The sequence below is a fragment of the Hevea brasiliensis genome, chromosome 2 (genome assembly GCF_030052815.1).
Source record: "Hevea brasiliensis isolate MT/VB/25A 57/8 chromosome 2, ASM3005281v1, whole genome shotgun sequence".
NCBI lineage: Eukaryota > Viridiplantae > Streptophyta > Magnoliopsida > Malpighiales > Euphorbiaceae > Hevea > Hevea brasiliensis.
In genome coordinates, this window is record NC_079494.1 from 123,824,933 (window position 1) to 123,849,041 (window position 24,109).

Genomic DNA, 24,109 nt, shown 5'->3' on the forward strand with positions numbered 1-24,109 from the left:
AGTGGTCTTCCCAGGTGGGAAAAATTGAGATAGAAAAGCTTGAGATAGCTGCTCCCAAGTAGCTATAGTAGCTTGTGGAAGTGAGTCATACCACTCCAATGCTGAATCCCGAAGAGAGAATGGAAATAAGGTGAGCCGAATCACTTCATCTGAAACTCCAGGCTGTCTTTGTGTGCCACATATCATCAAAAATTTCTTCAAATGAGAATGAGGATTTTCAAGTGGACTACCTCCAAATTGTGAATTCTGAACCATTTGAATGAGACCAGTCTTTAACTTAAATTGATTAGCTCCAATGATAGGTCTGTTATCTCTTACATCTGCACATCTAGGTAAAGCATAATCTAACATGGATCTTCTTTGAGGATCATTTTGATTAACAACTTCATTTTGTATATTTTGCTCATTTCCTCCATTGTTTCCACCAATAGCTCTATTTTGATTCTCCATATTTTCAATTGTCACCTCTTGCTCAAATCTTTGTTGTTCTTCTTTTTCTGCTTCCTTTCTTCTCTTGTATTCCTTTTTGTTGGCTCGACAGAATTTTTCAATTTCTGGGTTGAACAACAATTCAGTATCACTTGTGCTTTTTGATCGTCTCATAAACAAGAAAAGTACCTGAAAAACACAAGGAGTAGTAGTGAAAACAAAAGAAAATAAAAATTCTAATAAGCTTAAAACAATTAAAATCCAACTTAAAAACAAACAATTCCCCAGCAACGGCGCCAAAAACTTGATGTTGTGTCCACAAGTGCACGGGTCACAGTAGTATAGTTTTAAAAATGATATCGATCCCATAGGGAATTGTACTTAAATTGGAAATAAAAGTATAAGCTAATTAGAATGGCAAAATTTAAAGATGTAAAATGAAATTTAAAATTTAAGATTGATATTTGACGAATTTAAGCTAAATCAAACAATTAACTAAATTAATTAAACTAGATTATCAAAATTTAATTCGAAATTTCTATTTATGAAATTGGGAGGAATTAAATCTAAATTCAATAAAAATTAAAGTGATTCTAGAGATTGGATTTTCAATATTGTTTGCATGTGGTTTATCCCTAATTTAGCCAACACACATGAGAATTGCAATTTTGAGGGAAATCAATTCTTGAATTTTTGAAACCTTTTTCAAGCATTTCAAAGTTAGTTTTCATTAAATCAAACCATATTTCACGGTATTTCAAACCTAACAAAAACCCTATTAAAGCTCTAATTGATTTTGAAAAGTCCCCTTAATTCTCTTAGTTTATCTCTAACACCAAGAAAACCAAGTTTATTGCAAGATTATCTATCCCAAATATTCACTTTTCAGTCCATCTATTAAGGATTAAAGCTTAACTTAATGAGGGCCCATTCATCAAGCAAGGCAACAAGCTCACAAGCAATAAATCAAAATGTAACAATCCTCATTTAAATAGCTAAATCAGTTCAAAACCACAATACAAAACAATATTTACAAACCCATCTCTAGAATCTCAAACAACTACTCACTAGTCATAGTTTCAAGACAAACCCAAATGTATAAATGAAGAAATAATGGAAATCTAAGTTAAGGAATAGAAAAATCCAGAAAAACGCAGAAGAATCTGCTGCTGGATGAGTGCAGAACGCCTCTACTGCTGCTGCAGAAATGGCTTCACGTGCTCCCTCTTTCTCTCCTTCTTTTCTTGCCAAAAATGCCTCATCTCCTCCTTATGGAAAGAAAATGATAAAGGAGACTTTATACGGGTTAGGGGTCTGCCCTAGAATGGGTAAAAAGGTGGAAGGTTCCAGAGAAAGTGAGGTATAAAATCAGAGTAACGAAAATGCCACGTCAGCCATTTCCAGTAAAAATGATATAAGTTGAATCGGTTATGTCGCGGGTTGTGTCGCAGGTTGTGTAACTCTCAGCCTGAATATATGACGATAGACACAATCTGCGACATAAGCTAAATCGATTGTGCTGCAAGTTGTGTAACTCTCGGCCATTTTTTACTCAACTTCAAAAATTTTTGCAATTCAACTTTAATTTCCTCCAAATGGCTACTCTGATCAAAATACACCAAATTTCTCTAAATTTAACCTACAAAATAAATAAATTTCAAAAATTAAATTAAGAAGTGTGAAAATTATAAAATTGACTAAATATATGCTAATATCTATAATAATAGCTATAAACAATGATAAATTATGTGTAAAAATTACTCCTAAATGATGATCTAAAATGCATGCATCAATTATTATTTAATAAGTAGATTTTATATAATAAATATATATATATATATATATATATATATATATATATATATATATATATATATATATATATAATGTTTTATTGATCGGTGGTCGTATCATGGTAAGAAATATTCTTATGCGCAAACAAAAATCAACGAAGAAAAAGGAATCCAAATAATAAGGAAGCTAATTGTGGTTAAATGTTTGGGGAAATTGGTAATTAGGAGTGTGGGGCCCTGTTTTGCGGATGGAAGTGAATGGATGAAGTAATGAGTGGCCGCGCGTGAGAAAGAGAAAGTGTAATGTTGTATGAAGGTGAATCAAGTGGGCTTCTCGCACGTGTAATTCTATTGTAGTGGATAAATGATAATTCAAGTCCAAGCTCCAGAGACACGGTTCTTCTAACTTCATCGCATCCAAATGACACTGCCACAGAACGTCAATGGCCGCTCTCTGTTTCGGTCGGACCTTCACTTCAACGTGTAATTGGCTTGGTTGCCCTTTCAGAAAGTTCAATTTATCTTTTCAGTTGAAAACTTCCAACTACTGTGCATGTTTTCCATATGCATCGCCACGGACCACCGTACCAAATTGTATTAGTTTTATTTATTTATTTTTTATTTAAACAATTAGAGTCGTTTCCAGTGTGAGATCTCAAATGAAACTAATTATATATATATATATATATATATATATATATATATATATATATATATATATATATATATATATATATAAATTAAAGCCATCAATACATGAATCTCAACCTGTAATAAATAATCTAGCTGTATGCCAACTATTATTAGTGAGTGAATCGTATTTATATTCATTGGTATTTATCTAATTAATTTAAATATGACACATTATATAAAATTATGATAATTTTATTTAAATTTCTAATAGAATTTATTCAAAATAATAATTTTTTATTTTAATATGATATAATAAATTTTTTTTTAATATAATTAGATAGAAATTATTTATGTTAATTTTATGAATGTGTGACGACATTTTTTTTTTTGCCTTGCCTCGAAACGACATCCAAGTGTATGGTTTACGATTCTAAAATTAAAAAAAAAAAAAAAAAAAAAAAGAAGTAGATGGTTAACAAGGAGGGCCGAGGGCGTCGTGGGTTTGTTGTTAATGGGCTTAACTCCAAACAACATACGATAACCACATAGCTAGTTTACTATTATCAGATTCCTTTCCATTTTCATGGTTTTTATTTTTCATTTTAGTCTGTTTGGAAGAATAAAGAATAACACCCTTCTCGATAAAAGTTTTTTTAAGTAATATTTAATATTTTAATTTTAGTCAAAATATTATTTCTCTTATTTATATTATTTAGTGACATAATATTTATATTAGTATTTAGAAGTTAAAAAAATAATTTATGAGAAATTATATTTCCTAATTTTTAGATATTGAATGAGCCATTTAATTAAAATCAATAATATGATACCACTATTTTTATATTTAATAGCTAATCTAATAGTTATTTTTACTAAATACTTTTATTTTAAATTACTATATAAATAATTAATCACTAACAGTTAATATCTTATTGCTAACAGCTAGTGAAACAGTTAATAGCTACTAAAATAATCAACAATTACTAAAATAACTAATATTGCTAAATAGGGTTTAAATAAAAGTTTTCTTAAAATAAGATTTTGTTAATAATTTTTATCATTTAAATTATAATTTTTAAAAAAATATTGAAAGATTTTAAAGATAAAATCATCTCCATCTATTGATTTAGTGAGTTAAAAAATAAAGATTTTTAGAGCTTTAAAAAAAACTTTATTTTTATCCTAAAAAAAATCTTTATTTTAAAATTACACTTTCTTTCGATTACAACTTTATAAATTGTAGTCTAATTTGACTTGGTCTAATAACTTAAAGGCATATTATTCATTTCGTAAATTCATATTCGAATCCTCACTTCTCTAATCACCCTACTAAAAAAAAATTATAAACTTAAAAAAAAAATCAATTATCTTATAAAATCTCCTCCTGAATAGGGTGTTAATCAATTTTGCTGCAGCTGGTATGTTATATAAGGGTGACAATAATGCTAAAAAGTTCTCTGAAATAATGGGTTAAATTTACTGGTGTCAATAAGTTTAGTGACCATAACCCAAAATGCCAATTCCTATTGCCCTTTACATGCTTGAATAGGATGCAAGGGCATATGCTTCCTTCCTTTATGGAACTCACTTTCACGTTAAGTAAAACTATGCTGATGCAATAATTTGATAATAGCCGATATCAATCTATTTGCAAACAATCATAATGATGACCAACTTCACTTGACAAATTGAAACCTTGATTAGAGATTATAATAGTTCAACGTAAATTTCATTTTTTAGAAAATTCACAATATGATTATTGCGTTAAATTCGACTGAATATTCTTATTTTTTTTATTCCATAATCATGCATTTTAAAAGTATTAATTGAATTTTATGTATTGTGTGCTTCCTTTGATTCCATTTAGGATTGTGATTGGAATATATTTTTTTTTTATAAAAATCTTCTTAAACTATTATTTTAGATGATATTAAAACATATTTTATTTAATTAATTTGATATTTTTATAATTAAAATATATCAAATTTAATTATTTTCTTAATAATAATTTTAATAATAATGCCAAATATATATATATTTTATGCTTAATATATATTTTTTAAAAGATAAGGTTACATTGACATATAGAAAATACAAGGCTTAAGACATACATTATAAGCATAGGGATAGAACAATCTAAAACTAAAATGGAGCCAGAATCTCAGCTTGCAGAACCTAGGCTGAGGGGGGCTCAGAGACTGGATTCAACACAGTAATCTCTGTCACACTCCTTTCCTTCAAGCTTTTTGCCAAAATTGTTTTAAAAAAAAAAGTAATTGCTATTTGTGTGTGCATGGGAAAGTGAAGTAGGATACAATGGGAATTACTTTGTTTTTTTACACAAATATGGCAAAAAGTTCTACTCCCTCAGCACGAATGATAAGTCAAAGTAGTGGAGAAGTAGAAATAGAGGCACCACCGTCAAAAAATCAGGCTTTTAGGAGAGAGCTTCTCAGAGTTGAAGCTCTTCTTCCAGCCACAAGCATGCAAGGCTGGCATTTCACACCTTAGAGATGCCATCCTCTCGCCATAAACCTATCAGAAATACTATAGCTATAAAACCAAGCATACGCATAACCAAAAGAGCTATAACTAAGTTCAACACAGATCTTCATCCAATTCTCTTTCAATAAGTTTAGAGATCTGTTAATGAAAAATTATAATATGTATATTCCAACCTAAAATTGTGGAGAAAAACCTACACTCTAATTAAGGAGATCTTCCCCTGCTTGGAAGAGATTGAGAAAAGTCTTTAACATGTAAAGCTCGACAAAAACCTCAAGAAAAGAAAGGAGAGAAAATTTCACTATTGGTAAATTAAAGAAAAAATATTTGAAATTGATGATTGATATGTTGTTGTATAATTAACCGATTATAGATATTAAAAGCAAATTTTAATTTTAATTCCAATAATTATTTACAACATGTTTTGGGTGAATTTTGTTTCAATCAATTTGTGTTGCAGTTAAACAAGGAAGTTTTTTTTTTTTTTTTTTTTTACCTCATAGAAAGATTTCAAAAAGGGTTGGGAGGAATTTAAAAATTTGCGCAAATAGCCTCCATTGTCAAACCTCACATGAGACATATGATTTATTTTTTTTTTTTTTCTATTTTTTGGGTTTACCAGATGAGATAAGACAGATTTTAAATTCTTTCACGTAACCCACATATGAAGACGTGGGAAACAGAAAGCTGATCTTAATAATCATTTCAACCCTCAAATGAAACCCACCAATTTAACGTCCCCAATCCACTGCACCCACCCACTTCCTTCAACTAAATAACGCCCAATGAAAATGCACCACGTGACCTGAAGAATGTATGTCCTAAGAACAAGGTTCAAATGAAAAGATACAAGCATAGTCGCTTCCACATTGAATCATTACTACTGCTAATCAAATCATTAGCAAATGAATGGAAAAACCAAAAAAATAATTGTGCACCCCACAAATCTAACAAATCCCAAAAAAAGGAGGAAAAAGAAAATCTACATTGGTTAGGAATCTATAGAGGCGGGGAATAAAAACTAACCTTGAGAAGTAAAAAATGGACGCAGAAAGCTCATTTATGATGCAGTTTTGATATTAACAACAGTAAAAATTGAAGGAAGAGTGGAGGAGGAACCCTAATCCCCAATCCAATTTAATGTCACATTCACCGGACAGAATCCCAAGTCCTAACCCTAACCCCAGTCCAAGGCCACCTCCATCTTCAAAACGGAGCAAAGCTCTAAGCTTGCCAGACTTATGGTTCAAAGATCAATCGCTAAAGAATGCAGCTTTGAAGATGCATCTCAGATCCCTCTCTGCTACCCCATCAGCATCACCTCCCTCTGACACTGACTTTTCATTAATAACACTGGACCCTTCAGGGCCCGATCAGACCTTCCTCCTCTCCGACGAGCTCCTCCTTCAAATTTTCTCCAGGCTCCCTCTCTCTTGTTATGTCTCTAATTCTCTTGTCTGCAAACGCTGGTTGCATCTTCATGGCCGCTTGGTACAATCACTCAAGCTCACCGACTTGTCCTTTCTTAATTCGGGTCGGATATTTTACCGCTTCCCCAATCTCACCGAGATTGACATTGTTAACGCATGTATTAGAACCCCTCGTAACTCCGGTATTTTGTTGACTCATAAGAATTTGTCAATTCATATTGGTACCCAATTCTCAGGGACGGAGTTTATCGAAAAGAGTGATCTCTTACCATCGGATTTGCTTGATAGTGGACTTGAAATGATTGCCCAACGGTACCCTAATTTGAGGAGAATTTCTGCAATTGGCGCGAGCGAAACTGGGCTGTTGAGTATTTCAAATGAGTGCGAGACATTGCAAGAACTGGAGTTGCATTGTTGTGGAGATTTATCTTTGAAGGGCATTTCACGTTGTAGGAATTTGCAATTAGTGAAATTGATTGGTTGTTTTGATGGGTTTTATAATTCGGTGGTGTCTGATATTGGATTAACTATATTAGCGCAAGGGTGTAGGCGTTTAGTGAAGCTTGAGCTATGTGGTTGTGAAGGAAGCTACGATGGGATTAAAGCAATAGGACAATGTTGTCAAATGCTTGAGGAATTGACTCTCTTTGATCATAGGATGGATGGTGGGTGGCTGGCTGCACTGTCATTTTGCAGCAATTTGAAGACCTTGAGGCTGCAGTCCTGCAAGAGCATTGATTCAAGTCCAGGTCTGGACAAGCATTTGGGATCATGTCATACTCTCGAGGAGCTGCATTTGCAACAGTGCCTGATGCGGGATGAGCCGGGGGCGAAGGCTCTATTTTTAGTTTGCGAGGCTGTTAGGGAGATTGTCTTGCAGAACTGCTGGGGATTGAAGGATGAAGTCTTTGGCTTTGCAAGTCTTTGCAGGTATGAGGGCTTCTTCATTGTGGTTTTCGATTCATGATTGCATATTCAATTTTTTGTTCATTTCTAACTTCATATGATATCGGTAAGAGAATGAATATGAACTATGCCAGTTGAAGGACAACTTAGTCATTGCAATTTCAATTTTTGTATCAGTTACTGTATCTTTTTCGTGATATTTAATCATTTGTGTTCTGCTTTAGATTAGTAGTTTCTTTTTTCCATAGCCTTATTGGAAGAAAAAGTCGAGAGTTTTGAAATGTACTCGAAAGTGTATATCCAAACAGCTTTCTTTTTCTCAAAGCGCTTTTTTACCTCATAATTCCTTCTAGTCTTAAAATGTTTAATTATTTCCTTTAAGCCCTAGCATTCAAGCAACAGTACATATGATTACAATTAAATCAATTGTTGAAATCATTCCATTCTTTCATGAAATGCACTTAATCTAATCATATGGCTTATTTCCTTGAGGGCTGCCATTCATTTGTAAATAAAGCAGTCTTTAAGAGGAAAATTAAGTTCAGCGTATGTTCTTGCATTGGAATTTGATTAGGCAAGTGATGTAGCACCAGAAACAGAATAAAGGCAACCAAGAAAAAAATCCTTGAGGAAAAAGAGAACTAATTCCCAAATTGTATTAATTTCAAATTAATAATCATAGTCAAAAGCTAAAAATACTAGAAACCCTAGGTCCTATGTATAGCATTAGTAATTCTACTAGCTTTAGGATTTAGAACCTAATTAGGATGACACAAATCAAATCCTAAATAGGAATCCCAAATCAACAAAATTCCTAAATAATTAAAATAATTTCTTAAATAAAATATTAAAGCTAATAAAATTACTAAATGTAAATTTCCTAACTATACATTGAAAATAATTCCTAAATTGTATTAAGATCTTCATATTCCCATACTCCATTAAGCAAGTTAACATACTCAACCAAAAAGGGAGGAAAAAGGCAAAGTATTGTTATCCAGTTGCTATGACAATATGAACTTTAAACATGAGCCTGTAGCCATTTGGTTTAATAATCTCTTATAATGGAAAGAATGGCAATAGGTTTTTGAATTCAGTGTACTATTACCTTGGGAAGTACAGCGATTCAGTGTTCTGATGAACTTTTTCTTTTGTTTCTTGATAGGAGAGTGAGGCTTCTATCTTTAGAAGGATGTTCGTTGCTGACAACAGGGGGTTTGGAGTCCGTTATTCTTAATTGGAAGGAGCTTCAAAGATTAAGAGTAATATCAAGCAACAAGATCAAGGACAGTGAAGTGAGTCCTGCCCTGGCATCTCTGTTCTCTGTTCTGAAAGAACTGAAATGGCGACCAGACTCCAGGTCTCTCCTTTCCTCAAGTCTTGCTGGAACTGGACTGGGAAACAAAGGTGGTAGATTTTTCAAAGGATTGAAGGGTTGAATGCAGCTCTTGAAGATGAGAATCTAGGTTTCAATTTGGTGAACATTAATGATTTACAAGGCAGATACAAAATGGTTGGGCAATATACAGATGTTCTTTAGATACTCTCTTTGATTATCGTATCTAATTTAGAGCTTAGCAGTCATGCAGAGAAGGATTTGCTAGAGCTTTCCCCAAAGAGCCTGCTAATGGGGGCTGTCATGTGAAGCACATCATTACTCGACCACCCACTTTCATCTATATGGATGATGTGTATGTCAAGCTAAATAAGCTGTGTTGATGTAAACCAGGGCTGCTTTCTTTTCTTTTTTTTTTTCTCCTAACCTTCAACTAGGTCAGATTTTCTAATTCAGTTTGCGTATAATCTGACTTGGTAGGAATAGTACAAGTGTAGATCTCCACTTATTATTTCATGAATTATCTGTGCAGCTTCCTAGTACCTGTTTCTGTATCTTATCTTTCAGGAATGACCAATCTTCTCAAAAGCAAGCACAATGAAGAATATTGGTTGGATATATGGATCTTGTTGAAATAAATTATAAAATTATACAGGACTACAATTAGATGGACCTAATATTTTCTTTCTTTTCTGGAGTCTTTATTAGTTGCACACGCTTAAAAGTATATCTCTCTCAGGCACATGATGGTATTTGTGCAATGAGTTGCTAGGTATCTTGAAGTACAATAATTAAATAGAAGAAGTTACTTAAAACTCGCACATTGGTAAAATGAAGTGATGGTATCCTAATCCAAGTCCTTGCGGAGGAGAAGAACAGAGATGCTTTGGGTTTTTCTCAAAAGCTGATATCCAGTGTTTGGAATTTGCAGGATTGGCGACTAAAGGGCTTGAATTAACTTGAGTTATCCTGGGCAATTTATTCATCATGCTTTTTCTCACATAAGTATGAAGGAGCGGAAGCATGAAAATTGTTACATTAGAATATAGAATTCAAAAATTTCTTCTAGTGTTTCATGCATCATGACATATCCATTATGTACCTAATTGATTTCAATATTCAATTGCATATTAAAAATTAGGATCTACATTTGTCATTTAATATTTTTAAATTAACAAATTGATCCATTAGAACCCTAGATTAATACAAGAACATGTGCACTAATTTTTTGATGCATTGTAGATGTGATTAGTACCTTTGGGAAACACCTAAAACCCCAATTGTTGTCCCTCTAGCTTGTCCACACCAAGATCACCAATGGGCAGCCCCTAAACCAGCTTCTCAAGCCTTGCCAACTAATTGTAATTTAGGTTTTTGCCTTTAAAGAGATTGTAGATGTATATATGACACTAGAAATAATTTATAGCAATTTTAATTCAAAGAAACTTAGATCATTCTCTTTGAATTGATGAGAGAAGATGAAGAGAGGAGAGTGAGATATGGGTGGCAGCACACTTGAGAGAAAATAAGAAGAGTGGCTTATTTTTATTTTCTCATAACATCATATTATATAATTAGGTCATCACTTAAAACCCTTGCCACGTGTCATCACCTGATTGTATCTTAATTTTAATTGACCTAATCACATTAAGCCAAGTGTCAAAGCTAGACTTAATCTTGACTTTGATCATCTTGCATGATAGGAAGACAAATGACATACCATGATGCCATGTGTCACCATCTCATGGTGTCACATGTCACCCTGTGAAATGACCAAATTACCCTTGTATTGTAATTTTGAGTTCTCAACCCAAAATAATTATTTCTCCTCTTCTAATCTATTTATATCAAATATAAATTAATTAATTAATCTCCATTAATTAATTTCTTACAATTAAATTCATATTTAAACACTTTAAATATAAATTTAACTTATACTATACATCCAATAATCTAGATTTGGTTGCAAGCCATGCTAGGGACTTTGCAATCTTATTGCAAATTAAATCTATTTAATTAATCAATTAAACTCTTTAATTAATCAATTACATCACATTTAACTTAGTGATTACTTGTGTATGCGTGTGACTCACTAGGCTCATCACTAATTGGCAATGAGATATGATATTAACTCTTAATATCATCAGAACTCTTTCTTACTATAAATGATTTTTCTAAATCATTTTAGGCACCTCATAGACCATGGTTAACACCTAGCATAGCATGCCATGGCCACCCAATTAGTAATAAGAAATACCTTAAATGAACCTATAATCATATGTTACCATGCACTAGAATCTCTCTGTTACAAAATCCTAATTCCAGCTGGAGCTATGGTTAATGTCAAACTTCATTTGCTATGAACATTATGTTCTCTTTTAATTCCAATTCTTGATTAAAAAGATTTTCTCAGTAGAAACTCTTTTCTGATTAAATCTGTTTGTCCTGGCCAGAAAATTGAAACATCAAGAATAATTAAATGAACATAGGACTTTATTCCTATTTACTTAGGGTAATAGATTCCATCTTGATCAATACTTACCTCCATATATAACTAGTAGGAGCTAACATATGCCCATATACCCATACACAGTATAAGTATGAAAGCAGTATCAAACTCAAATCACTTATATACAAGATAACTGTGTTATCTCAGGTCTAAAGATTATATGCACTGATATGATTTATGAAAATGCATTGACAAGAGTAAACTCCACGTGCTTGTCATAATGTCACTGGTTTGGCCTACTTATCATGCATAAGTGCCTATCATTGTAGACACCATATTTTGGTCGACCTCCGAAGTCAAGGAACTTTAAAATTGACTTTATTATCTGCACTCAACCGATATCCTTCGATCACAAATAGCTTTTCTGAACTCACCGATTGCTCGACCATGGAACAAACCGATCTTACGCTTAAGTTAATTATTTTTTTATCTCTTATCAGATGGGTTCGAATCAATATTGGGTCTCCGGACTATCCAATCTTGCCTACTGATACTCTCCGATCTCTTTGTACAAATATTGTAAAACTTCATTCGACTAATGAGGTGATCGGGCTTCTCATTTGAAGACCTTAGATTTCCCCTAAAACAAAGTTAAGGTTGCTATCCGGTCTAATGATGATTCCAATCTTAAGAGTTCAAGTCAATGTCAAGTCTTTGTAATTCTAATGTTCTAAAGTTTTATCCGGTATTTGGTCATGGCTTAGTCCGATCTCATGCTTATGTGTAATATTTTTCCGATCTCTTATACTCTGATTAATAATCGCTTTCAAGTTTACTGTTCAAATACGTTCAAACAATTAAGTACTCATACAACTTAGACGCTTTTCGATCTCATCAAGAAAATGAACATAAAAAGGGATTTCTATTCATTTTAAAGTAAAATATATATAAGTCATTCAGCAGGTGGATCACCCCCAGCCTGCTCCCCAGGTACATCATCCGCTCTCTGATTTTCTCTCTTTCTGGCTCCTCGTCGCTCTCCTTTTCGGCCTCTAGAATGAGCTGATTCATCCAGGAGAAGTCCTCCTCAGGATAATGCTTCCTTAGCTCGGCCAAGAGATCATTATGGGCGTTCACATATGCCCCAGCCTCTTTCGTTGTGCTTTCCTCTTCCTTGGCCTGGAGCTCCTCCTCCTTCGCTCGAAGCTCCTCAGAAAAATGAGCGAGATCGGCAGATTGACTAGCCCGAGAGTCTTCAAGCTCCCACTCTACCTCCGCTATCCTCTCTTCATAACGCTTCATCTGATCTTCCATTCTGGCGATGTAGTCATTAGCAGAGGAGAGTTGAGCTTGTGCAGCTGAGGCATCCTGGACCACCTTAAGAATCTCCCTCCTTAAGGCGTGGGTTTTCTCTCGGATCACATGTTGATTAGCAATAGCCTCCAAGCCTAAGCTCATTGTCTAAGTTAGAATATCGTCGATGCTTTCCTCTGCCAATCTGTTTCGATCTTTTTGGAAGCAGATAGAGACACCCATGACTTTGGCTAACTCGGGGTTCCCTTCGGTGGAATGATTCCTTTCTAGTGATTGGATCAGGAGTTGAACGCCTGAGAAAGGGTCCTAACAGTAGGACCAGAAGACTCCCCTTCCACATTGGAAGAGATCGGAGGAGGCGGGGGAGGTAGAAGTTCGATCTGCTGAGGAGGAGGAACGACGACCTCTACTTCTGGGATCGGCTGCTCCTGAGGCCGGGGAGGGGAGCTCAGTACCTCTACCAATTCTCGCTGAGGAGTCTGAGCAGCACTAATAGTGGCTTTCTTCATCGCCCATACATTTCGGGAGACCTCCCTCTTTCGCTTGCGGCTCTCCTTAGAAGCGTCTCAACCAGCCATACCTGCACAGAGAAGAAGTCAGTGAGTTCGCTAAGATTCAGAGGCTAGAGATATGGATTATACCAAGACCGAGGCAGAGAGCTAAAGCTCGTAGTCTTCATCAGTGATCAGCAGCATCATCCACCACTTCAGTTCGGCCATAACTGTATCTAAGCACGAGAATTTGTGGATGGACACCTAAGACTTTAACTCTTTCACCATGGCGTCTTCGTCCTTATTTAAGGTGATCTTCTTCAGGATCGAAGTGACCAGGTGTTGCCAACTCCGTGGGATACCCTCAAAACCGTTCGAAATTTTGCTCCTCAATATAAAGAACTGGTTCTTCCAATTCTTCAGCGAAGAAGGGAGATCGGTGAAGAGCCTACAGTTTGGCTTTGCCTGAAAGAACCAAAACTCGTCATCCTTCCTTCGGGCAAGCCTGTGCAGCTTGGCAGAGACCCTGGAAGGCTACCAAAGTCCGCCAGGAGTTCAGATGCATTTGAGCTACCGAGACATAGTGGAACTTTAGGAAAGCTTTATAAAATTCATCCAAAGGAAAACGGAGTCCGGCTTTCAACTGCTCTTCGTATGCCATGATAAGATCGCCTTCATCAAAGAAGTGATCGGCCCGAAGATCGCCATGGCATTTGATTAGCTTAAAAGAGTCGATCCGCAGATTATACTCTTGGCTTATAGATTGGAGATCGATTTCTCTCAGGACCGAAGGCAACTCATCAACTGGCAGGTTTTCTCTTCTCAAAGACGCTCCTCGCCTCGGTCTGGTGGCTGGACTAATAACCGGAACGATAGCTGTGTTGGGACATTCTCTTGGCCCAGTCGCATCGCCTTCTTCTGAGGTCCACGAAATATGGACAGAAGGCAGGCTTGCAACTCTTTAACCCTCAGCACCACTCATTATCTGAAAAACAAAAGAAATTAACCAAGAAAAGAAATCAAAACCCTTACCGGAGTGTGATCGGCGCCTGAAAACTTGAGAAAATGAGAGAAAATGCTGAGATTGCTAGAGAAGCTCTGAAAATGACATAAGGAGACAACTGACTCACCTCTCCCCTTTTTATACCCATCTGAGCATTAAATGCTCGCGAAGTCCCAAGCGACCCATCGGTTAGTCATGATCATCGGATTGAGCAAACTTCTAAAACCATGGATTGGCTAATGGCGATTCATTTAGAGATCAAATCAGATACACATATCAGAGATCAGAAAATAACTACTGCAATAATAAGACAAACATTTAAACAAAAATTTCATTTCATTTCCAAAAAATCAAATTACATCATTTAGGTGATCTCAAAAGATCAGATTACATCATTAGCACGATCTCTAAAGATCGGATTACATCATTTAGGCGATCTCTAAAGATCAGCACTACATCCTACCTAGCTTAAGACTACTCCGAGGTTCAAAAAGTAGGCCTATGTCAAAGCTTAGTCTTGTGGTTGAATCAAAAGATGTGTTTGATCAGAAAGGCAGCCACAAATATTGGATAGATGTGCAGCTCAGATGGGGTGACTATGACTCTCATGATATTGAGCGGAGTCATCACCGATGTCATCGACTAGAACCGAGCTGCAGTCGGGATGCCCGATGTGGATGGGAGCCAAATGAACTTCAAGAGGAGGTCACCGACATTAAGATTGAAATTAGCAGTCCTCTTTCCCGAGATCGGTCCACCGACTATACCGGTAGACCGATTCGAGATTGTCACGATCATCACTTTCGATCTTGATCGGTAAATTAGTCCCGTTCCCTCACTATCATCAGATAATGTCCTCATGATTCTTCGATCGTCGAGTTCATAAATTTTCAAGCGAAGGAAAAGATCAAAAGTAGCCACCATAATCAAAATTATTACCAAAGAAGCTAGAATTTGAGAAATGGAGCATTGAAAAACTGAAGGAGGAAAATTGAAGTGTGAAGGGGATTTCCCGTAGGTGCATATATATAGGGCCTGGGCATTTATTGAATACAGAAACCGAAGTGGATGCATCGATAACTGAAGAATTAATTGCTTCGACCAAGGCAAGTCAGATAAAGAGGAAAAATCTAGAATGGGAGAGATCGTGAAATGAGGGGGGACTAGATATGAGAGAGATCATAAAAGGAGAGGGTCATAATAGGGAGATCAGTCGAAAAGCGCGGTGAGATTAAATAACTTTCAATCAACTCTCTTCATCATCAGAGCCGAGTTAGTTAAAGAGTTGCAGGCGTGATCAAATCCTCACCACACGCCTCATCTGTAGAAATGCCCACCTAACTGACAGATGCCAAAATAGTTATGGCAGTCCTGTACATCTCGATCTCCACCGATGATCATAATCGTAAGGATGGACCTGGAGTCCTTGGATCAAAAAGCAGATAACAGGTTCAGCGCTTTTTATTCCCAGTCGTTGGATCCATCTTGTAAGGCAAGGCCCTGAGCCTTTGGATTAAAAGAAGAAAGGACGAATATTCTGAACGGAATCCCGACCCTCTATTTTGATTCTCGTTAATTCTCAGACATCAGATTATGTCCTTTTTAATCTAAACCCTCCGTCTCCCCTGGTGAGATCCTGACCCTTCATTATGGACACCCATTCCCTATAAATACCTGCATGCAAGGGACGGACGAAAAACTAGAAGGTAGTGATTATAGTGGAAAGGCTCTGAAATTCGATTCAGTCTTGCTACTTGCCATTCTGAGCTTCCGAAGTATTGAGAAACTTTAGAAATAAATTTTCTTAAGTATTTCACTAAAAAGAGCTCTAAGTCCTGAAACTTCCATTTTTAGTTTCTGTGCAGTCATCTTTACATCACCTCATTCCCACTGCTCTAGTATTTGGCATTGCCTTCTGTGTCCAACTTTGTTCCAACCTGGTTCCCATTACTTCGAGTGAGTTCTAGTCTTTCGGCCAACAACTCTTATCTCTATAAGATCTATGGATTCCGGAGTCAGCTCATCTGTCTCCTCAGCTTCCAACAGGTGAGTATCTAGACTGTCATTTTGTCGAATACTCGTGCTTTATTTTCTCCGTTTTTATTCTTACAATTTCTTTTATATTCAGTCGCACTAAAATCTCAAAGTAGGTTATCCAGGCCAATAGTTATTTCCCAGGTTCTCTTTTTCTATTCATTCGTAAACTCTATTTATCTTTTCTTAGTTTTCATTTCCTTCGAGAATAGACGTTCAGGTCGTAAACAACTTGTAGATAATCTAAAGGATATAAGTAGAAGTATCTTAACATGAGAGCTTCAGGCCTGAACGAATAAAAATGGCAAAAGATAGGTGTAGCAAAGGGTCGAATAGATCAGAAATAAGAATAGGTCAAATAAACAAGTTATGAGATCGGGCCTCAGAATGAAACTAGGCGAAAATACAATAGATTGGGAATCGAGATAGGATCGGATCTCGGACTAGCGACTAAAGAGAGATCGGATGTTGTTAATCAAAGAGTTCTGATAAGGCGATCACATAGGAGATCGGTAAGAAGTTCGGTCTTGTATCCACTCTCTAGTTATAAGGTTCGGTGGGTTAGGAAAATCTTGGCAGGGGTTTATTGCTCCCTCAGTCACCAAAATCTTTAGTTCATAATTCTTATAAAATGCAATTCCTATAAACACATTAAGAGTTCGGGGGAGTGTTCTTACCCGAACTCAATCTAATTTTTAACGTAACACATTAAGAGTTCGGGGGAGAGTTCTTGCCCGAGCTTGGTTTAATTTAAAAAAAAAAATATAATATATTAAGACGTCAGGGGAGAGTTCTTACCCGATTCTCAATCAAAATCTTAAAATATATGGAGATCGGAGGAGAATTCTTATCCGAGATCCTTCACTTAAATTTTTAATAGGATACTTTAAGAGATCGGGGGAGAGTTCTTATCCGATTCTCAACCAAAATCTTAAAATATGTGGAGATCGGAGGAGAGTTCTTATTCAAGATCCTTCACTTAAATTTTTAACAGAATACTTTAAGAGATCGAGGGAGAGTTCTTACCCGATTCTCAACCAAAATCTAAAATATATGGAGATCGGAGGAGAGTTCTTATCAGAGATCCTTCACTTAAACTTTAAACAAAATAATAAGAGATCAGGAGAGAGTTCTTACCCGATTCTCAGCCAAAATCTTAATAAAATATGTGAAGATCGGAGGAGAGTTCTTATCCAAAATCTCCCGCTCAAACTCTTAACAAAATACATCAAGAGATCGGAGAAATTTTTTACCCGAATTCTCATAACTAAAATTCACATTAAAATATCACAACTTCAATACACAAAGTAAACCCTAAACAAAAATTCGCTATACGATATCTACTCACTAAGGGTCATCTCATGCACTCATGTTCTTGGACAGCCCTGAATAGTGAAATATCAAATATTCCTTTATTTCATACGAAGGATTAACATCGTCACTTCAACACCCCCCCCCCTGATTACCAATTTTAATTTATAAAGAGCACAATGTTAAATTTGCTTATCCTCATTGAGATATGAGGTGGAGTGCCTAACACCTTCCCCACCCGTATACGGACCCCGAACTTCGAATCTCTGTTTTCGAAGTGGTTTCTTTTTAAATTTACCATCACAAATGGTTTTCTTTAATTCCCCTCAAAATTAAAGTGGTGACTCATCACTTTACCCAATTTGGTGAGAACTCGTCCAGGCGACCGCAAAAACCCTTGCGACAATCATGTTTGTTATATGGCATGAAACTCACAATTCCATCTTATTTACATCTCATATAAATAACTTGGGAACAAATATGATTATAATCTTTCTGGATTTATGAACCAATTTATGATACTTTGTGCTAGAAATACTGTCACTCATATTCTTAACAACTGAATAATAGAATTTCTAACAAAATATCAATGAACCTTTTCTATTACACATAATATGTTATGTAAACAGAAAAGTGAAAATGCCTTCTTATTAATAAAACATATACAAGATACATACTAAATGATATGCTCTAAGGCATACTACTAACAATCTCCCACTAGCACTAGAGCCATTCATTACAATATCTTAGACCCATCTTCTTAAGATGTCAGTCTAACTGAGCTTATGACATAGGCTTAGTGAATGGATCAGTTAGATTTTCAGCTGATGCTATTTTCTACATAGCTACATCGCCTTGCCCAACTATCTCTCTGATAATGTGGTAGCGCCTTTCTATGTGTTTGGATTTCTGGTGAGACTGGAGTTCCTTATATCAAAACAGCCTCTTTTGCAGCAATATACTCAGCCTCTGTAGTGGAATCACCAGTCGTACTCTGTTTAGAACTCTATCAACTGACTGCACTTCCATTACAAATGAACACAAACCCAGAGATAGACTTTCTATCATCGATATCTGATTAGAAATCAGAATCAGTATAACCATCCAATTGCAAGTCACCACCTCCATAAATCAAGAATAAATCCTTAGTTCTTTTCAAGTACTTAAGGATATTTTTGACAGCTATCTAGTGTTTTAAACCTGGATTGGATTGAAACCTGCTAGTCAAACTAACAGCATATGCGATATCCAACCTAGTACACAATATTGCATACATTAAACTTCCAATAGCCGAAGCATATGGAATCCTAACCATTTTATTTCTTTCTTCAGATGTCTTTGGAGACATCTCTTTAGAAATGTGGATACCATGTCTCACTGGTAACAATCCTCTCATGGAATCAAGCATGTTAAACCTCTTTAACACCTTTTCTAGGTATAGACTTTTGGGATAAACCAATTATTCTTTTCACTCTATCTCTATAGATGCGAATCCCAAGAATATAGATTGCCTCCCCTAAGTCTTTCATGGAGAATGTATTTGACAACCATATCATGACAGTTGTCAACATACCTATGTCATTACCTATCAATAGAATATCATCCATATATAAGACAAGAAAAGTGATAGCACTATTGCTAACCTTCTTATATACACATGGCTCATCCTCATTTTTTATAAAACCAAATAACTTAATGGCTTTATTAAAATGGATGTTCCAACTCCTCGAAGCTTTTTTCAACCCATAAATGGATCGCTTTAGCTTGCATATCTTAGAACCATCTTGGGATTCAAAACCCCTAGGTTATTCCATCAAAATGTTTTCTTTAATATATCCATTGAGGAAAGCTATTTTGACATCCATCTGCCAAATCTCATAATCATAGTATGCAGCTATTGCTAATAGAATCCTAATTGATTTAAGCATGGCAATAGGCGAGAAAGTCTTCTCATAGTCAATTCCTTGCCTTTGGCGAAACCCTTTCGCTACTAGCCTTGCTTTATAGGTCTCTACCTTTCCATTAGAATCAATTTTCTTTTTGAAAATCCATTTATTCCTTGTAGGTACAATACCTTCAGGTGGGTCAACAAGATCCCAAAGTTGATTCTTATACATGGAATCAATTTCGGATTTCATAGCATCAATCCATTTTTGAAGAGTCTATATATGATATAGCTTCTTCATAGGTAAGTGGATCATCTCCATGATCTACTTCTTCATGAGTAAACAACTCTTGTTCATCTTCATAAAGGAAACCATATCTCACTACTGGGTGAGATATCCTGATTGATCTGTGAGGAATTACTATAGATGTTTCATCAATAGGTGTAGGTTGACTAGATGAATCTATATCCATTTGATCTGTTGATTGATTAGAATTCTCTAATTCTAATTCTATTTGCTTTCCTTTGCCTCCTTCTTGAATAAACTGTTGTTCAAGAAAAGTGGCATCTCTACTTACCACAACCTTTTGTGATGTAGGCAAATAAAAATAGTATCCAAAACTCTCTTTTGGATATCTAACAAATCGACTTTTTTCTGATCTAGTTTCCAATTTATCAGTGTTCAACTTTTTGATATAAGCTGGACAACCCCAAATCTTAACATGCTTAAGACTTGGTTTTCTTCCATGCCATATCTCATAAGGTGTGGAAGAAACTGATTTTGATGGAATCCTATTCAGAATATTGAAAGCTGATTCTAATGCAAATCCCCAAAAGGAGATTGGCATATCAGTATAGCTCATCATACTACATACCATATCTAATAGGGTACGATTTCTCCTTTTAGATACACCATTCAACTGTGGCGTTCCTGGAGGATCAGCTGGGAAATAATGCCATGCTCTTTCAAGTATTCATTAAATTCAGTACTTAAGTATTCACCTCCACGATCTAATCGAAGAGTTTTAATACTTTTTTCTGTTTGATTTTTTACTTCAGATTTAAATTCTTTGAACTTTTCAAAGGATTCATGTTTGTATTTCACCAAATACAAATACCCAAACCTTGATTTATCATTAGTAAAGGTAATAAAGTAATGAAAACTGCCTCTAACCATTTCCTTAAATGGACCACATACATCACTATGTATTAGTTTCAAAATATTTTCAGCTCTTAGTCCTTGTCCAATAAAGGGTGATATAGTCATTTTGCCCTGAAGGCAGGATTCACAAGTTGAAGTAGGCTCAGAACCCAATAAGGATAAAATCTCCATTTTCTCTAGTTTTGCAATCCTATCTTCTGCAACATGACATAATCTTAAGTGCCAAATCTATTTTGAACTTGAGTTGATTTTCATCATGGCATTGTATTCTTTTAGATTGCTTGCATTAGATTTGTATTTAACATTATTATCTAAATAATAAAGTCCATCATGCATATAACCCGAACCAACATATTTATTTCCAAAAATAAATATTGCAAATGTCATATATGAACTGAAATTCATAACCATCTCTAGTCAAACTAGATATAGAAATAATGTTCTTAAAAGCATCAGGTACATGCAAAACCTTATTTAAATATAAAACATGTCCATACATGTATAAAGATTTAGATCCTATGGCTAAAGCTTCAACAGTTGAGCCATTGCCAACCCGGAGTCTAATATCTCGTTACTGCAAGCTGCTACTACTTGCTATACTCCGGGTAATTCCTATTCTAGTGCCCATCCTTCTGGCAGTGGAAACACTTTTCCTTGCCTTGTTCAACTTTCATCTTTATTTTTCTGTTTGGCTATCTTCTTGGAAGATCCTAGAACTTGAGGTTTCTTTTTCTTGTTGTCCTTCTTCTTGTTGGACTTTCCAGCAGAAGAAGATGCAATCAAAGCTACATCTTTTCCTTTGTTGTCCGACATATTCTTTTGGGCAATAACCAGCATGTTAAGTAAACCAGCCAAGGTGTATTCCTATTTAGTCATATGAAGATTTGTTACAAAATTCCCAAATGACTCAGGTAGAGACTGAAGAATCAAATCCGTCTGTAGTTGAAAATCCATGTTAAAGTCAAGATGTTCCAGATGCTCAATCAGCCGAATCATCTTGTGGACATGATCCCCAACATTCTATCCCTTAAACATCCTCATGCGAAATAGTTGCCTAGATATCTCATACCTGGCATTCCTGCTATGCTCACCATATAACTCTTGCAGGTGAAGGAGGATCTCACTAGCACTCTTCATATTCTAATGTTGCTTCTGCAACTCATTACTCATAGAAGCAAGCATGTAATACTTGGCTCTCTCATCATGCTCTTTCCACTTGTCCAAAGTATCATATTCCTCTTGAGTGGCCTCTAGAGGTAAAGGATTAGGAACATTTGAGTCTAGAACATATCCTATATGTTCAAGGTTCAGGACAAGTTTCAAATTTCTAAGCCAATCAGAAAGATTAGGTCCTGTCAACCTATTGTGATCAAGTATGCTCGCAAGAATATTGGATGGTGGTGGTTGTTGTGTGCTCATTATTATCAGAAGAATAACTGTAGAAAATAACTAGATTAATTAGTAAATGTATCATGTAATTAATCAAAATGATTATGATTTTTTAATCAAATTGGTCCTCCCACTAACTTCGCAAATCCTACACATCCAAAGTAGGAAACAAAAATCCTAGTTGGATGAATTTCTAGTGGATGATTGAATTCTTATAATCTTATTAATCATCCTCAGGCACATCCATTATTGGAATTACAATAAACTGTAAGTGAGCAACTACTTGTCCATCACATCTCATGTGAGGTTCAATCATTTACCTAGCCCATAATACTCAAAATCTCAGGCACATCCATTATTGACTTATCTTGCATTGGTTAAGTTGATCCCATTGAGCCAGTAAATATGCAAATAATTTTAATGTCCTTAGGCACATCTATTATTAGCCACCAAACCATTTACATATGTACAACATCTCATACTTAACAATTATTCTTAAGAAAATCTCTTAAGTTAATTGCATAATATGCAAGTATTTAAAATTTCTTAAAATAATTGCCTCAATGGAGGGCCCATGATATAATTACTTTAATTATACCATTTCCAACTTAATCATTTATTTGGAAGATTTTGTGGTCGGCCTAATTACTATTATGGTCTCACTTTGCATATTATCCAATTAGCATGCATATATCATATACTTGCATACATTCTCATATATCTCATACATACATGGATAAACAATAAATATGGTATGATCATGGACTTTCTAAGGGATTTAATTCTGAGCCACCAAGAATTGAATCAGGTCATTCCTAGGTGCATTTCATTCATTCATATTACAAGAGTTGCTGAAGGAGTACATAATCAATACTTGATCTTGAATTCCTCTCACTGGTCCCACCAATGCTCTTGACCTCTTTAATCTTTTTGCAATCCATTATATTGTAATCCTTGGCATACCAAGACGAATTTACAAGAACATGGGCTTTAAAGTCCACAAATAAATGAAATTACAACCCAAAAATATTACAACCTTTATAATACATTCCACCAAAATAAATTAATTAATTTACAATCCAAAGAAAAATAAAAGAAATAAATCCAATCATATTGATCTTTTATTGTCCATGATCATCCATCATGCATATTAAAATTTAATAACTAAATAAAATATACATAATAAAAAATTAAATTGAATATCTCATATTCAACTAAAAAATTCAGATTTGAATCTATTCAATCAAATTTAAAAATTCATATTTAAATCTTATTCAAACAAATTCAAAAATTTAGATTTGAATCTCATTCAAACAAATTCAAAAATTCAGATTTGAATCTCATTTAAATAAATTAAATTTAGAAACTCTTTCCAAATTTAATACCTTGAAAACAATTTTCAAAATTTAATTGTGTAATTAAAACTCCTAATTAAACATTTTAATTAGGTATGGGCCTAATTATGGGCCTCAAAACCAAGCCCATGATTCATCAAACCATGCGCACACTTTTATGCTAAACCATGCGCATGCTTTGCTAGTCCATCAAACATGCCGCCACACTCTTCTATGCAACCAGCAATAAATCAATCAATTTGTAATTAAATCACACAATTAAATCTCATTTTGAACAATCTAAATGGTAAATATAGTGGCTCTGATACCAATTGAAGGAGTGGAAGCATGAAAATTGTTAGATTAGAACATTGAATTCAAAAATTTCTTCTAGGGTTTCATACCTTATGCCATATCCATTATGTACATAATTGATTTCAATGTTCAATTGCATATTAAAACTCTTTTAATATGTATTAAGATCTACATTTGTCATTTAAGATTTTTGAATTAACAAATTAATCTATTAGAATCCTAGATTAATACAATAATATATGCACTAACCTTTTGATGCACTGTAGATGTAATTGGTACTTTTGGGAAGCACCTAGGACCCCAATTGTTATCCCTCTAACTTGTCCACCCCAAGATCACCAATGGGCAGCCTCTAAACCAGCTTCTCTAGCCTTGCCAACCAATTGTAAT

General features: G+C 34.9%; 1 protein-coding gene across 1 annotated transcript; it reads left to right on the plus strand.

The window, feature by feature from the left end:
* The first annotated feature begins 6,346 nt into the window (after positions 1-6,346).
* Positions 6,347-9,574, plus strand: LOC110663039 (F-box protein At5g51370). Its single transcript, XM_021822240.2, has 2 exons — positions 6,347-7,720; positions 8,862-9,574. Exons 1-2 carry the CDS (start codon positions 6,501-6,503, stop codon positions 9,133-9,135), a joined length of 1,494 nt encoding a protein of 497 aa, XP_021677932.2. The 5' UTR covers positions 6,347-6,500; the 3' UTR covers positions 9,136-9,574.
* The last annotated feature ends 14,535 nt before the right edge of the window (positions 9,575-24,109 follow it).